The sequence below is a fragment of the Lutzomyia longipalpis genome, chromosome 1, assembly GCF_024334085.1.
Source record: "Lutzomyia longipalpis isolate SR_M1_2022 chromosome 1, ASM2433408v1".
Lineage (NCBI taxonomy): Eukaryota > Metazoa > Arthropoda > Insecta > Diptera > Psychodidae > Lutzomyia > Lutzomyia longipalpis.
Genome location: NC_074707.1, coordinates 34,482,900 through 34,496,176, shown reverse-complemented (window position 1 = coordinate 34,496,176; position 13,277 = coordinate 34,482,900). Strand labels below are relative to the sequence as shown.

General features: G+C 43.7%; 4 protein-coding genes across 4 annotated transcripts; 2 read left to right on the top strand and 2 right to left on the bottom strand.

The window, feature by feature from the left end:
* Positions 1 to 37: 37 nt before the first annotated feature.
* Positions 38 to 2,426, bottom strand: LOC129786230 (39S ribosomal protein L1, mitochondrial). The gene is made up of 3 exons (XM_055821093.1): positions 1,989 to 2,426; positions 1,299 to 1,914; positions 38 to 455 (listed from the first exon to the last, which is right to left on the bottom strand). The coding sequence occupies exons 1-3, from the start codon at positions 2,168 to 2,170 to the stop codon at positions 216 to 218; spliced, it is 1,038 nt and encodes a 345-aa protein (XP_055677068.1). The 5' UTR covers positions 2,171 to 2,426; the 3' UTR covers positions 38 to 215.
* A 337-nt stretch (positions 2,427 to 2,763) lies between these two features.
* LOC129786226 (probable cleavage and polyadenylation specificity factor subunit 2) lies at positions 2,764 to 5,372 on the top strand. The gene is made up of 3 exons (XM_055821086.1): positions 2,764 to 4,685; positions 4,751 to 5,128; positions 5,201 to 5,372. The coding sequence occupies exons 1-3, from the start codon at positions 2,904 to 2,906 to the stop codon at positions 5,291 to 5,293; spliced, it is 2,253 nt and encodes a 750-aa protein (XP_055677061.1). The 5' UTR covers positions 2,764 to 2,903; the 3' UTR covers positions 5,294 to 5,372.
* On the bottom strand, positions 5,148 to 9,193 carry LOC129786227 (uncharacterized). The gene is made up of 7 exons (XM_055821087.1): positions 8,968 to 9,193; positions 8,590 to 8,878; positions 8,287 to 8,522; positions 7,991 to 8,220; positions 7,570 to 7,927; positions 6,867 to 7,510; positions 5,148 to 5,495 (listed from the first exon to the last, which is right to left on the bottom strand). The coding sequence occupies exons 1-7, from the start codon at positions 9,052 to 9,054 to the stop codon at positions 5,393 to 5,395; spliced, it is 1,947 nt and encodes a 648-aa protein (XP_055677062.1). The 5' UTR covers positions 9,055 to 9,193; the 3' UTR covers positions 5,148 to 5,392.
* Position 9,194: 1 nt separating this feature from the next.
* On the top strand, positions 9,195 to 13,264 carry LOC129786224 (DNA-directed RNA polymerase II subunit RPB2). Its single transcript, XM_055821085.1, has 5 exons — positions 9,195 to 9,358; positions 9,464 to 9,603; positions 9,665 to 9,751; positions 9,820 to 13,014; positions 13,084 to 13,264. The coding sequence occupies exons 1-5, from the start codon at positions 9,340 to 9,342 to the stop codon at positions 13,171 to 13,173; spliced, it is 3,531 nt and encodes a 1,176-aa protein (XP_055677060.1). The 5' UTR covers positions 9,195 to 9,339; the 3' UTR covers positions 13,174 to 13,264.
* Positions 13,265 to 13,277: the final 13 nt, after the last annotated feature.

Below are 13,277 nucleotides of genomic sequence, written 5' to 3'. Positions count from 1 at the left end.
AGTTAAATGCGCAACAGAGGTAGAGAAAGAGCCACAGTTACGTGTTAATCTACTTTACCATGTGCTTCTGTAAACACAACAACTCTTCAATGCTTTAACAATGAACACCACTGTGTTCATTCACAATCGCGACAAAAGTTTTTGCTTCTCTCGTTTGTTTATGAGAGTTGAAGGCAGAAATGCTCTGTGACTAATTGCCGGAAGAGACGCACATCTTATTGAACAGCCTGAGCCTCCTCCTTCTTCTCTTCTGCTTCAGCATCAACTTTGGTGGCATATTTTTCCAGCACCTCGTCGACGTAGAGGAAGGGATCGATTTTGAATTGTTCCGCAGATGGGGCCGATTTGAGAAGGACGCGGGAAATGAATTTTCCATCTCTCTTTGGTCGTACACTGTCCAGGTCCTCTAGGATGCTGATCAAGTTCTTTTCCAGGTGCTCAATGTCCATGTTTAGCTGCAAAGAGGAGAATTATTTAAAGGATATTTCGAATTATTCTCTATTTAGAATATTCGGAATGTTCTCACAACCTTCCCTTTCAGAAGAGAATTTAAAACACTTTGTTCAAATATAACGAATAATCTGCAAATATTCCGAATATTTTTAGATATTCTGAATAATCTCGAATTATCCTGTAAAATGAATATTCTCAAAATTCGCTAATAAACAGAATATTTAGAATATTCTCAGAAGAGAGTTTTGTCCAAATATACCGAATAATCTGCAAATATTCCGAATGTTTTTTTTTATTATTCCGAATACTTTTTAATATTCCAAATATTTTTAAATATTCCGAATATTCTCCAATTATTCTGTAAAATGAGAATATTCTATTATTTACTAGAATCGAATATTCTCGATATTCGCTAATAAACCGAAAATTTAAATATTTGAAATATTCCGAATATTTTTAAATATTATCCAATTATTCTGTAAAATAAATATTCTCAGTATTCGCTAATAAACAGAATATTTTTTAAATAATCTGAATATTCTTGAATTTATTCTAGAAACATTACGAATATTTAAGAATTTTGGGCTTTTTTTTATTAAAATTTTAATAAACTTTGTCAAAAATAATCTTAAAAGATGACGCTGGTCAAATTATATTACTTTTATAACTATTTATGTAACATTTCGAAGATTTATTCTATCTTCATCAGGTACTCAATAAGCTAAAATCTTAATTTTACAATAAAAAATCATTCTTTAAGAAAAGCTTAAAGATCCTTCAAAAAATATTTATAAAATCTCAAAGAAAATACAATAAAATGCTAAAAACAATTAAAATAATCTCACCGTTCCAATTGTAGTGGTCACCAGGCCAAAATCCAGCTGATTCTCATCCCTAACAGCTGAATACTCCACACCATTCTTGAAGTGATGCACCATGGCTGGGATATCGGCTCCCAGGGATCCACTCTTGGGATTTGGGAACTTTTTCTTCATCAACCCCCGCAGGGTGACCAATTCCGGAAGGATTTCCGGATGTGCCAGCACATAGTGGTAGTCACTGAGCAGAACTTCCCCATTTTGAACGTCTCTAATGAGCTCTGCACCCCCAGCATGGCTAGCCCCGGCTGCTAGAGCTTCCTGGGCAATTTCTTTTGCCTTTGTGAACACCAGAATCTTCCTGTCGACCCCGAGATCAAAGCTGTGCTCAATCTTTGCTATTCGATGGAAATTCTCAATGTACCGAGTCTTCTTTTCCGCCACCATGTTCAGCTCAATGTGGACATCGAGATTGGCATTTGGGATGTTGTACATTGTGGGATGATGCGTCTCCCGGTGACTCTCCACAGCTTCCCGGAAAGAGTAGACCTTCCATTTGTAGTATTTGCCCACATAGACGTCGTCATGCGGTGTTTGCTTCCACGAATCATCCACATGCTTATTGACAACATTTGCGACAATACTGGAAGGAAAATAGAGTCTCTCAAGTCCTGGAAAACCAGGAAATTGTCATCTTTACCCTGAATTTTTCCTTACTTGTCCTTCTTCCGCTGATTGTGTGGGATGAAACCGACTTTCTTCACTTCCACCTTCACTTTCTTCTTCTTGGCCTTCTCTCGTGTTCCCTTCCTGGCAGCTGTGTCCACTGCGGACGTGTGAAACGCCCCCACAGCCGGGAAATTCGCCCACAAATTCTTCCGGACGAAAATTCGCAGCATGTTTCTTTCGTCTACTAAATCAGCTTGTATTGCAACTAACAAACACACATTTGAACATGCGACATGTACTGACTAAACAGACGATGTGCGAGCGAGAGGGACCGAGGGTGGGAGCGGGATGCACTCTGCCCCTGAATTTAGACTACCGTTTTTTGGCTTTTTACACTCTGGGGACTTTTTGAAATTAAATAAAATTGAATTTTTGATTTTTTTGATGCCAAACGACGCTCCTGCGCTTCCTACACCCCAAAACCCGCACCCGGACGGAAAATTCGCGCGGAAAATGCGAAAAATTCCAGAAAAACACTGAATCGTCGACTAAATCAGCTTGCATCGTAACGTTTGGGGAAGTTTTTGAAATTAAATAAAATTGATTTTTTTTTGTTTTTTGATGCCAAACGACGCGGAGCACCCCCCTACACCCCAAAACCCGCACCCGGACGGGAAAAGTGCCCGGAAAATCCGAGAAAATCGGGAAAAACAGAAAGAGTGAGCGAGAGAAAGGGAAGATTTTGCAGCAATGTGTCTCACTCACACAGCAAGAGCGAGACGTCACAAAGTTTCAAAACGTTCTTTCTCTTTTTCTCATCATCAAGACGTCACTCAAAAGAAGAAGAAGAAAAAACGTAAACAAACGCCAAAAAAATCGCATTTTCCGCGTGTTTTAGGAAGAAAAAATGTATTTTATTTATTTCTAAAGGTTCTAAATGATAGAATAAAGCTCACAATAGCAATGACTTCGATTATAAAACTCCACGCAATCTCTGGGGCGATGGATGAGTCGCCACCGTGCTATCTCCTGCAAGTTGATGAGGTTCGAATCCTCCTGGATTGCGGATGGGATGAGAAGTTTGACCAGAAATTCATCAAGGAGATCAAGAGGTACGTCCACACAATTGATGCTGTTCTGCTGTCCTATCCGGATCCGTATCATTTGGGTGCTCTGCCCTATTTGGTGGGCAAGCTAGGGCTCAATTGTCCCATCTACGCGACAATTCCAGTGTACAAGATGGGTCAGATGTTCATGTATGACCTCTACATGTCTCACTACAACATGTACGACTTTGACCTGTTCTCCCTGGACGACGTGGACACCACATTTGATAAGATTATCCAGCTCAAGTACACCCAGAGTGTTGCCATGAAGGGCAAAGGGTACGGTATCACGATAACTCCCCTCCCAGCTGGACACATGATCGGCGGGACAATCTGGAAGATTGTCAAGGAGGGCGAGGAAGACATTGTCTATGCGTGTGATTTCAATCACAAGAAGGAGCGACATCTCAATGGATGTGAGCTTGAGAAGCTCCAACGTCCGTCGCTTTTCATCACAGACGCCTACAATGCCAACTACCAGCAAGCCCGGCGTCGTGCACGCGATGAGAAGCTCATGACAAACATCCTGCAGACGCTGCGGAACAATGGCAACGTCCTCCTAACCGTGGACACAGCTGGTCGTGTTCTCGAGCTCGCTCACATGTTGGATCATCTGTGGAAGAACAAGGAATCCGGGCTGCTTGCCTACTCGCTGGCACTCCTCAACAATGTCAGCTACAACGTGGTTGAGTTTGCAAAGTCCCAAATTGAGTGGATGAGCGACAAGCTCATGAAGAACTTCGAAGGAGCCCGAAACAATCCCTTCCAATTCCGACATCTCAAGCTCTGTCACAATCTCAGCGAGCTAGCCAGTGTGCCAAGTCCCAAAGTTGTCCTGGCCAGCTCCACGGACATGGAATGCGGCTACTCGAGGGAATTATTCGTTCAGTGGGCTCAGAATCCCAATAATAGCATCATTATCACGAGCAGAACAACCCCAGGGACGCTGGCACGTGATCTCATTGATAATGGAGGGAATGGGAGGAAGATTGAGTTGGATGTTTCGCGGCGTGTGGAGCTGGAGGGAACCGAGCTGGAGGAATTTCAGCGAACACAGGGTGAGAAGACAAAGACAAAACTCATCCCAAATCGGGAGATGGATGAGCTGAGCTCAGATTCGGAGGATGATCTCGAGATGGCCATAATTACGGGGAAGCATGACATTGTCATCCGTCCGGAAGGGCGCTCCACAACGGGCTTCTTCAAATCCAACAAACGCATGCACGTGATGTTCCCCTTTCACGAGGAGAAGATCAAGAGCGACGACTACGGGGAGATTATTCAGCTGGATGACTACAAAATTGTCGATTCGGGCATGGAATTCGGGGAGGACAACAAGGAGAATCAGCTCAGCAAGGCGGATGAGGTGAAGAAGGAGGAGAAGGATGTGGAGGAAGTGCTGGACTTGGAGAAGCCCACAAAGTGCATCAGCAGCCGGAAGTTGATTGAAGTTAATGCCCAAATACAATTCATTGACTTTGAGGGACGCTCCGATGGGGAATCCCTGCTGAAGATCCTCTCCCAGCTGCGTCCTCGACGGGTGATTGTTGTCCGTGGCTCGCAGGCAAGCACGGAAATGATTGCCAATTACTGCGAACAAAACATCAGCGCCAGAGTCTTTATGCCAAATCGTGGAGATGTAAGTTCTATTTGCTTCCTCATTCCTGGTCAGAATCTTCATTCTTTCTTCCGCTTCTTTTACAGATAATTGACGCCACAACAGAGAGCCACATCTACCAGATTAAACTCACGGAAGCTCTCGTGTCGCAGCTGCAATTCCAGAAGGGAAAAGATGCCGAAGTGGCGTGGATTGATGCCCAAATTGTCACGCGGAATCAGCAAATTGACACCACAGCGGAAGGTGTTGAGATGGAAGTTGAGAGCACTGACTTCCAGAAGGAGGAAACAAAGATCCTCACACTGGAACCAATGCGCCCCGAAGATATCCCATCGCATGAATCCGTCTTCATCAATGAACTCAAACTCTCCGACTTCAAGCAAGTCCTCATGCGCAACAACATCCCCTCAGAGTTCTCCGGAGGTGTCTTGTGGTGCTGCAATGGCACTCTCGCCCTCAAAAGGGTAAGAAGCATCAAAGCAATAACTCTTTAATCGTCTTTTATTTCATTTAAAAAAATATTTTTTTGATTTCAGTTGGACACGGGAAAGGTATTGATTGAAGGGGCGCTTTCCGAAGAGTATTTCAGGATACGTCAGCTCCTCTATGAGCAGTACGCTATTTTGTAATTCATTTTTGGCACTTTTATCTTCAATTTTAACTCCCTTTTTTGATGATTCCACAATTAAAGGAATAAATCAAAGAAAATCTTTTTGGTGTTTTACTTTTTAAACTTTACGATGATTCACAAGTTCTAGAGCCACCATTTGCTCACCAATGTCGAATCCTTGGGAATCCATAATGGTTATCTCCAGCTCTGGTTCGACCGCACTGTAAAGAAATACGATTCATCTGGTGAAAAAAATCTTTTTAGCTAATGGAATAAGGTTTTGGGTCAATTTCCAAGAATTAAATTCACCACCAGATGTCTCTGGAAGGAATATTGGCCCTCTGGTGTTAAAAAAATAAGTTAAGGTTTCTTCTGATTTTTTTTAAATCATTAAAAGATAAAATTATTTAAAAATCTTGAGGAGAAAGGAAATTTCAATTCTGCAATTTTTTGTCCAACTATTAAGTAAATTACTTAAATTTTTCAATATCAAAAACTAAATTATTAATTTATGATTCTTTTAAACAAATTACGGAAGAAAAGAACTAAAAGATAAAATATTGAAAATTAGAGAAGTGAAAATTGTTGAAATAAAGAAATAAAAAATCTCTTCCCCGAATGTTTTACCGCTAGAGGGCCACGATCTCTACAAGAGACATCTCGTGGACAATTTAACCTCTAAACCTAAACCAATGAAAAAATTAAGGAACAACTAGGAGTTTCAAGACCTTTTGAAATAAATTTTTCTTCCTGGAACGATTTGATGTTCCCGGAAAGTGTCAAAAGTGGCTGGAAGATGTGCAGTCACCCTTCTCATTGTACCAGGAAGTTTCTAAGGGATCTTAGGAACTTCCTTTTCAACACCCGGCTGATCCTTGATGTCATATTTGGGTTAAAATCTGTCCATTTAGGAAGTTCTCTTTGCAATTTCGTGAAGCAATTTTATAGACTCCGATTTTGACCCAAAGATGACATCAAGGATCATCCGGGTGTTGAAAAGGAAGTTCCTAAGATCCCTTAGAAAATTCCTGATGCATTGCGTAGGATGACTACACAACTTCCAGCCACTTACGACACTTTCCGGGAAGCACACCTACCAAAAGAGAATGTTCAAAAAGTCTACAAACTTCAAGTAGCTTATTTTGAAATGCGAGGATATTAAAAGTTCTTGGGGAGAAATCTTCAATATCAAAAACAAATTAATGATTTTCAAATTAAATATATCCGTAATTTTATGGTTTAGAGGCTAAATTCACCACTAGATGTCTCTGGAAGATCTTGGCCCTCTGGTGTTAAAAATTAATTAAAGGTTTCTTCTGAATTTTTTATTTTGAAATGCGAGGATATTAAAAGAACTTGAGGAGAAAGGAAATTTTAAATCTTTAACATCAAAAACAAATATTTTAATTTTCAAATTAAATATCCTTAATTTTTTAAGTTAAGAGCTGGTTTAAATTGGCCACGAGATGTCTCTTGAAGAGATGGTGGCCCTCTAGCGGTAAAAATAAACTTTTATCTTTTAGCCTTTTTCTTCCGCAATTTGTTCAAAAGAATTATAAAATTAACACACTAAGAAATAAAAACATACTCACATAATTTTGATTATGATCTTCTTCAGTTCGTTGACATTGTTCTCAATGACGGTGTTCTGGAGGAATTTGGTGGCATCCACAATCCTTCCCTTAATGGTGCTCACATTGGCAAGACGCGCTCGGTGCGCAAAGAAGGGCAAATGATCGAATTCAGAGCACCACATTCGCATATCCTTCCGCGTGATCACGCACGTATTCCCGTAGTCAACGTAACGAACACGGAATTTCTGCCCTCCCGGAAAGTCCACAACCTGCGCTCTGTACCAATGCCCCTCGAAGTGAGCTGTTATCAAGTCAAACTTCTCCGGTTTGAACTTTGGCGACTGCAGCTCATTCGCCTTGACCATGTAGTCGATTTTGTCATTCATCAGGAAGAGCTGCACCACATCATTCACCTCCAGGTGCACGTAGGAGATCTCCGGATTAACCACACACGTCACAATGCCCGTAACTTCCGTGCCAACTGTGGGAATTGGGGCACTGGGAATGCTAATCTTTGCCGGACGTGTGTCCTGCGTGTAGCCACTCTCATCCTTTGGCAAATGAATCTTATGGCAGTGACCACCCTTGAAGCATCCCAGAGTCTTGGGATCGTAGAATTTGCAGTAATCTCGATCATCTTTGGGCACATATCCCAAAACAGCCTGAAAAATGAAAATTTTTGCAGGAAAATCAAACTTTTTTGCAACACTTTTTTTTTTACCTTTAGTGCGTTGGATGTTCCATGGAATTCCTCCTCTTCCTCTTCCTCCTGCTGTAGGAAAGCATCAATCCCTGTAATCTTTGCAGAGGTATTTTCTGCTCTAAAATTATCCGGAATGTTGTTTTCGATGGGACTTGATGGAGCAGGAGGAAGACTCAGAGCTCCATTGTAGTTATTGTAGCCAACAGCTCCCTCCTCGTCGGATGCAAATCCATTTGGGGGATCAATGATGCTGCTGTTGTTGCCCCCAGACCACCCATTAGGGGGATCAATGACGACATTCGCATCATCGGAAGCCTCTGAGTTGCAGCTCAAACTTTTATTCATTTCTGACGTTATGCTGATGTGCAGAAGCTCCCTAGAGATTTATTAGAAATCTAATTAAGGGGCTAGAAGCTTAAGAGTAATCTTCATTCCTTACCCAGAAACCGCCGTTACGCAGAAATCCCATTTTCCCTGATTGGCTAGTTCTGTGACTGTGTGGGGTCTCTCATTGAATGGCACAGCGTCAATTTTATCAATACAAGCGAGTCTAGCTTGTCCCGGGAGGGTGCTAAAGTCCCCGGAAAGGATGTAAAAGGGCCCATGAGTATTCATCTTTGTGTACTGCCCAAAATCAACCAGAAATATATCAATGCTCGTTGCGGAGAACTGAAAAAAAAGAAGAAAAAATCTTTACTTTCAAAGAACTTTTGAAAGGTTTTTTTTCCATAATACCTTTCGGCTATTATTGACGCAAATTGCGCGGAAGAAGAGCCCTTCAGCTGGATCATGATAGCCAAAGATTGTATTGGATGGTGGTGTCCACTGGTACTGCCCATTTGTCTCGCAATTCTCCTTCAGATCGTTGAAAAGTTTGGAATTCTCCTCCGTTGAGATGGTAATGTAGGAGATTCCTTCCTGATCATCCACCACAGTGGACAGAATGCACTTCCCCTTATCCCCCACGTTCACTAGTACAGAAGAAAAAATCTTTGTGAAAGAATTGTTGAAGAAATTTGATCCGAACGCGATACTAACGCTGAATTTTTGCATAATCGTACAACGTTGTTCGATCTTCGGCATTTTGTGCCTCTTCTGGCGAGTCAGCACATTCCGATTCAACACTGCCGGACAGAGCTGCAGATCCGCGTGTGTCGTGGTGTGGCTGAATGAGTGAAACATTGGAGAATTGCACCATTGAAGCGGCTGAATTGAAAATGTTTACTGCATTGAGAACAGCAGTGAGATCCTTCAAGATCGCCTCTGATGCAGCTTCATTTGTCACTATATCACATCCTGCAGCCACTTGCTTTGCCCAAAAGAGGAGCTGCAACGGGGGAGAAGATAAATTGCAGTTTCTGGGAGGCTGAGAAGCTTCCAAGAGGAACAAAAAAGAGGAATTAGAGGCTTTCTTACAAGATTATTGTGAGTTTCAACGTGAAATTGCATCTTCTGGAAAGCCAGCTGCAGGTCATCTATAGCCAAAGCTGTCCTCCTGTCCATGGCACTGTCTAAATCAATAATTATTTCACAATAAATAAGGAATTCGCGGGGCAAAAAGCCGGTAAAATTCTTTAGAAAACACTGAGAGCGAAAGGCGGAATGTCAAAAAGCTGTCAAATCTTCGACAAAAGCGCCATCTGCCGTAAATAAAACTCTCCGCATTGTCGGGTGTTTTGTAAGCAATTTCGCAGAAAATTGCAGAAAATACGAGTTTTTAGTAGAAATTCCGCCCCCAAATTGGTGGAAATTGCTAAATAAAAGTTCCCAGCATAATAATCTGTTGAAATGTTTGAGAACGACGATGGTAAATTGCGAGAAAAACGCTGAGAAAGATTTTCCTTTGCGGCGTCATTTGCAAATGTTTTGCAATTTCTGTGTGAATTTTCCTTTTTATTAATTTTCCTTCCAGAACAATACGCCGAGGAGGAAGATGCGGAGGAGATTTCCCACGAGCTGTGGCAGGAAGCGTGCTGGATCGTGATAAACGCCTACTTTGATGAGAAAGGTCTTGTCCGGCAGCAACTTGACAGCTTCGATGAATTTATTCAGGTTCCGGAAGATCCTCAAAATTCACGAGAAAATTACTGAATAAATCTCCTTTTTTTTGTAGATGTCTGTCCAGCGAATTGTGGAGGATTCCCCGGCAATTGATCTTCAAGCTGAAGCACAGCACACTTCCGGGGAAATTGAGACACCGGTAAGGAAGCAAAGAATCTTCCGGACAGAGTTTAATTTGGTAAAATTTCTTCTACTTTGTATTTCCAGCCTCGATTTTTGCTAAAATTCGATCAGATTTACTTATCAAAGCCAACACATTGGGAAAAGGATGGCTCACCTAGTCCTATGATGCCTAATGAGGCTCGTCTGCGGAATCTCACGTACTCTGCCCCATTGTACGTGGATATCACAAAGACAAAGATTGTCGAGGGTCAGGATCCCATTGAGACGCAGCACCAGAAGACTTTTATTGGGAAAATCCCAATTATGCTGCGTTCGACGTATTGCCTCCTGAGTCAGCTGACAGATCGTGATCTTACGGAGCTCAATGAGTGCCCCCTCGATCCGGGTGGTTATTTCATCATTAACGGCTCAGAGAAAGTGCTGATTGCCCAGGAGAAGATGGCCACAAACACCGTGTACGTGTTCAGCTTGAAAGATGGCAAATATGCGTACAAAGCAGAGATCAGATCGTGCCTGGAGCACAGCTCTCGGCCAACGTCAACGTTGTGGGTGAATATGATGGCTCGTGGTGGGCAGAGTATCAAGAAATCCGCCATTGGGCAGCGAATCATCGCCATTCTGCCGTACATTAAGCAAGAAATCCCCATAATGATCGTCTTCCGGGCGCTGGGATTTGTAGCTGATCGCGATATCCTCGAGCACATTATCTACGATTTCGATGATCCCGAAATGATGGAGATGGTCAAGCCCTCCCTCGATGAGGCTTTCGTCGTGCAGGAACAGAATGTGGCGTTGAATTTCATTGGAGCTCGTGGCGCCAGGCCGGGAGTGACGAAGGAGAAGCGTATAAAGTACGCCAAGGAGATCCTGCAGAAGGAAATGCTGCCGCATGTAGGTGTGTCGGACTTTTGTGAGACAAAGAAGGCCTATTTCTTGGGCTACATGGTGCACAGGCTTCTCCTGGCCGCCCTGGGACGTCGTGAGCTTGACGATCGTGATCACTACGGGAATAAACGTTTGGATTTGGCTGGCCCACTGCTGGCCTTCCTCTTCCGGGGACTCTTTAAGAATTTGATGAAGGAAGTCCGGATGTATGCGCAAAAGTTCATCGATCGTGGGAAAGATTTCAATTTAGAGCTTGCGATCAAGACAAAAATCATCACGGATGGGTTGAGGTATTCCCTGGCCACGGGAAATTGGGGTGATCAGAAGAAGGCCCATCAGGCACGTGCTGGTGTCTCGCAAGTGTTGAATCGTCTAACTTTCGCCTCAACTTTGTCGCATTTGAGGCGGGTTAATTCACCAATTGGACGCGATGGGAAATTGGCTAAACCTCGTCAGCTTCACAATACACTCTGGGGAATGATTTGCCCAGCAGAAACTCCCGAAGGGGCAGCTGTGGGTCTCGTGAAGAATCTCGCCCTGATGGCGTACATTTCCGTTGGGTCGCAACCATCGCCCATCCTGGAGTTCTTGGAGGAGTGGTCCATGGAGAATCTCGAGGAGATTGCTCCATCAGCAATTGCCGATGCTACGAAGATCTTTGTCAATGGATGCTGGGTGGGGATTCATCGAGATCCGGAGCAGCTGATGGCAACACTGAGGAAACTCCGTCGGCAGATGGACATCATTGTCTCCGAGGTGTCCATGGTGCGAGATATTCGTGACAGAGAAATTCGCATCTACACTGATGCGGGGAGAATCTGTCGCCCGTTGCTTATTGTGGAGAATGGGAATCTCCTGCTGAAGAAAACTCACACAGACATGCTGAAGGAGCGCGAATACAACAACTACGGATGGCAGGTACTCGTGGCAAGTGGCGTTGTGGAGTACATTGATACGCTGGAGGAGGAAACAGTCATGATTGCCATGTCTCCGTATGATTTGAAGCAGGACAAGGAGAATGCCTACTGTACGACCTACACGCACTGTGAAATTCATCCGGCAATGATTCTTGGTGTTTGTGCCTCAATCATTCCATTCCCGGATCACAATCAGAGTCCCCGTAATACCTACCAGAGTGCTATGGGGAAGCAAGCTATGGGTGTCTACATTACCAACTTCCACGTACGCATGGACACGCTCGCGCACGTCCTGTACTACCCCATGAAGCCCCTCGTAACCACACGCTCGATGGAGTATCTGCGTTTCCGGGAACTTCCAGCGGGAATCAATTCAATTGTCGCTATTCTCTGCTACACTGGCTACAATCAAGAAGACAGTGTCATCCTCAATGCTTCCGCCGTTGAGAGGGGTTTCTTCCGTTCGGTCTTCTATCGTTCCTACAAAGATTCCGAGAACAAACGTATTGGGGATCAAGAGGAGCAATTTGAGAAGCCAAACAGACAAACCTGCCAGGGAATGCGGAATGCTCTGTACGACAAACTCGACGATGATGGCATCATTGCGCCGGGGATTCGTGTCTCGGGCGATGATGTGGTCATAGGGAAGACAATAACCTTACCGGAGAATGATGATGAGCTCGATGGGACAACAAAGAGATTCCGCAAAAGGGATGCATCGACATTCTTAAGGAATTCCGAAACGGGAATTGTGGATCAAGTTATGCTGACGCTCAACAGTGAAGGCTACAAATTCTGCAAGATTCGCGTGCGCTCAGTGCGAATCCCCCAGATTGGGGATAAATTCGCCTCGAGGCACGGGCAGAAAGGAACGTGTGGGATTCAGTATAGGCAGGAGGATATGCCCTTCACGTGCGAAGGCATAACACCCGATATTATCATCAATCCACACGCTATCCCCTCGCGTATGACAATTGGGCATTTGATTGAGTGCCTCCAGGGGAAGTTGGGCTCCAACAAGGGCGAAATTGGTGATGCCACCCCCTTCAATGATGCCGTGAACGTGCAGAAGATCTCAACGTTCCTCCAGGAGTACGGCTATCACTTGCGTGGGAATGAGGTGATGTACAACGGGCACACGGGCAGGAAGATCAATGCTCAGGTCTTCTTGGGGCCAACCTACTATCAGCGTCTCAAGCACATGGTGGACGATAAGATCCATTCACGGGCTCGTGGTCCAGTGCAGATTCTCGTGCGTCAACCCATGGAGGGTCGTGCACGTGATGGTGGCCTGCGTTTTGGGGAGATGGAACGTGATTGTCAAATTGCCCACGGAGCAGCACAATTCCTCCGAGAGAGGCTCTTTGAAGTCTCTGATCCCTACAGGATTCACGTCTGCAACTTCTGTGGCCTCATTGCAATTGCTAATCTTCGCAATAACACATTCGAGTGCAAAGGATGCAAGAACAAGACACAGGTGAGAATAAATCATGATAAAAAGGAAAGAAAAGAGCAGGGAATGAAGGAAAATCTCTCTTGTTTGCAGATCTCCCAAGTAAGACTCCCCTATGCTGCTAAGTTGCTGTTCCAAGAGCTAATGTCCATGAATATAGCTCCACGGCTGATGGTCGTCTAGAGGAGCAACGAAGGTAGGAATTTCTCTTCAATTTAATTTTTTTCTTAAATTTTGAATAGATTGTAATACAGATAAATTTTTAAAAATTAAATTGTCTTTTACTT

What these genes read in the sequence shown, in the direction of transcription:
- LOC129786230 (XM_055821093.1), bottom strand. Translation starts at nt 2,170, where the DNA reads ATGCTGCGAATTTTCGTCCGGAAGAATTTGTGGGCGAATTTCCCGGCT. An exon ending in AATCAGCGGAAGAAGGACAA is followed by an intron (nt 1,915 to 1,988) that starts GTAAGGAAAAAT and finishes TTTTCCTTCCAG; the next exon opens with TATTGTCGCAAATGTTGTCA. An exon ending in TGACCACTACAATTGGAACG is followed by an intron (nt 456 to 1,298) that starts GTGAGATTATTT and finishes TCCTCTTTGCAG; the next exon opens with CTAAACATGGACATTGAGCA.
- LOC129786226 (XM_055821086.1), top strand. Translation starts at nt 2,904, where the DNA reads ATGACTTCGATTATAAAACTCCACGCAATCTCTGGGGCGATGGATGAG. An exon ending in TTATGCCAAATCGTGGAGAT is followed by an intron (nt 4,686 to 4,750) that starts GTAAGTTCTATT and finishes CTTCTTTTACAG; the next exon opens with ATAATTGACGCCACAACAGA. An exon ending in GCACTCTCGCCCTCAAAAGG is followed by an intron (nt 5,129 to 5,200) that starts GTAAGAAGCATC and finishes TTTTGATTTCAG; the next exon opens with TTGGACACGGGAAAGGTATT.
- LOC129786227 (XM_055821087.1), bottom strand. Translation starts at nt 9,054, where the DNA reads ATGGACAGGAGGACAGCTTTGGCTATAGATGACCTGCAGCTGGCTTTC. An exon ending in TTGAAACTCACAATAATCTT is followed by an intron (nt 8,879 to 8,967) that starts GTAAGAAAGCCT and finishes CCCCCGTTGCAG; the next exon opens with CTCCTCTTTTGGGCAAAGCA. An exon ending in TGCGTAACGGCGGTTTCTGG is followed by an intron (nt 7,928 to 7,990) that starts GTAAGGAATGAA and finishes ATAAATCTCTAG; the next exon opens with GGAGCTTCTGCACATCAGCA.
- LOC129786224 (XM_055821085.1), top strand. An exon ending in GCTTCGATGAATTTATTCAG is followed by an intron (nt 9,604 to 9,664) that starts GTTCCGGAAGAT and finishes TTTTTTTTGTAG; the next exon opens with ATGTCTGTCCAGCGAATTGT. An exon ending in CCGGGGAAATTGAGACACCG is followed by an intron (nt 9,752 to 9,819) that starts GTAAGGAAGCAA and finishes TTGTATTTCCAG; the next exon opens with CCTCGATTTTTGCTAAAATT.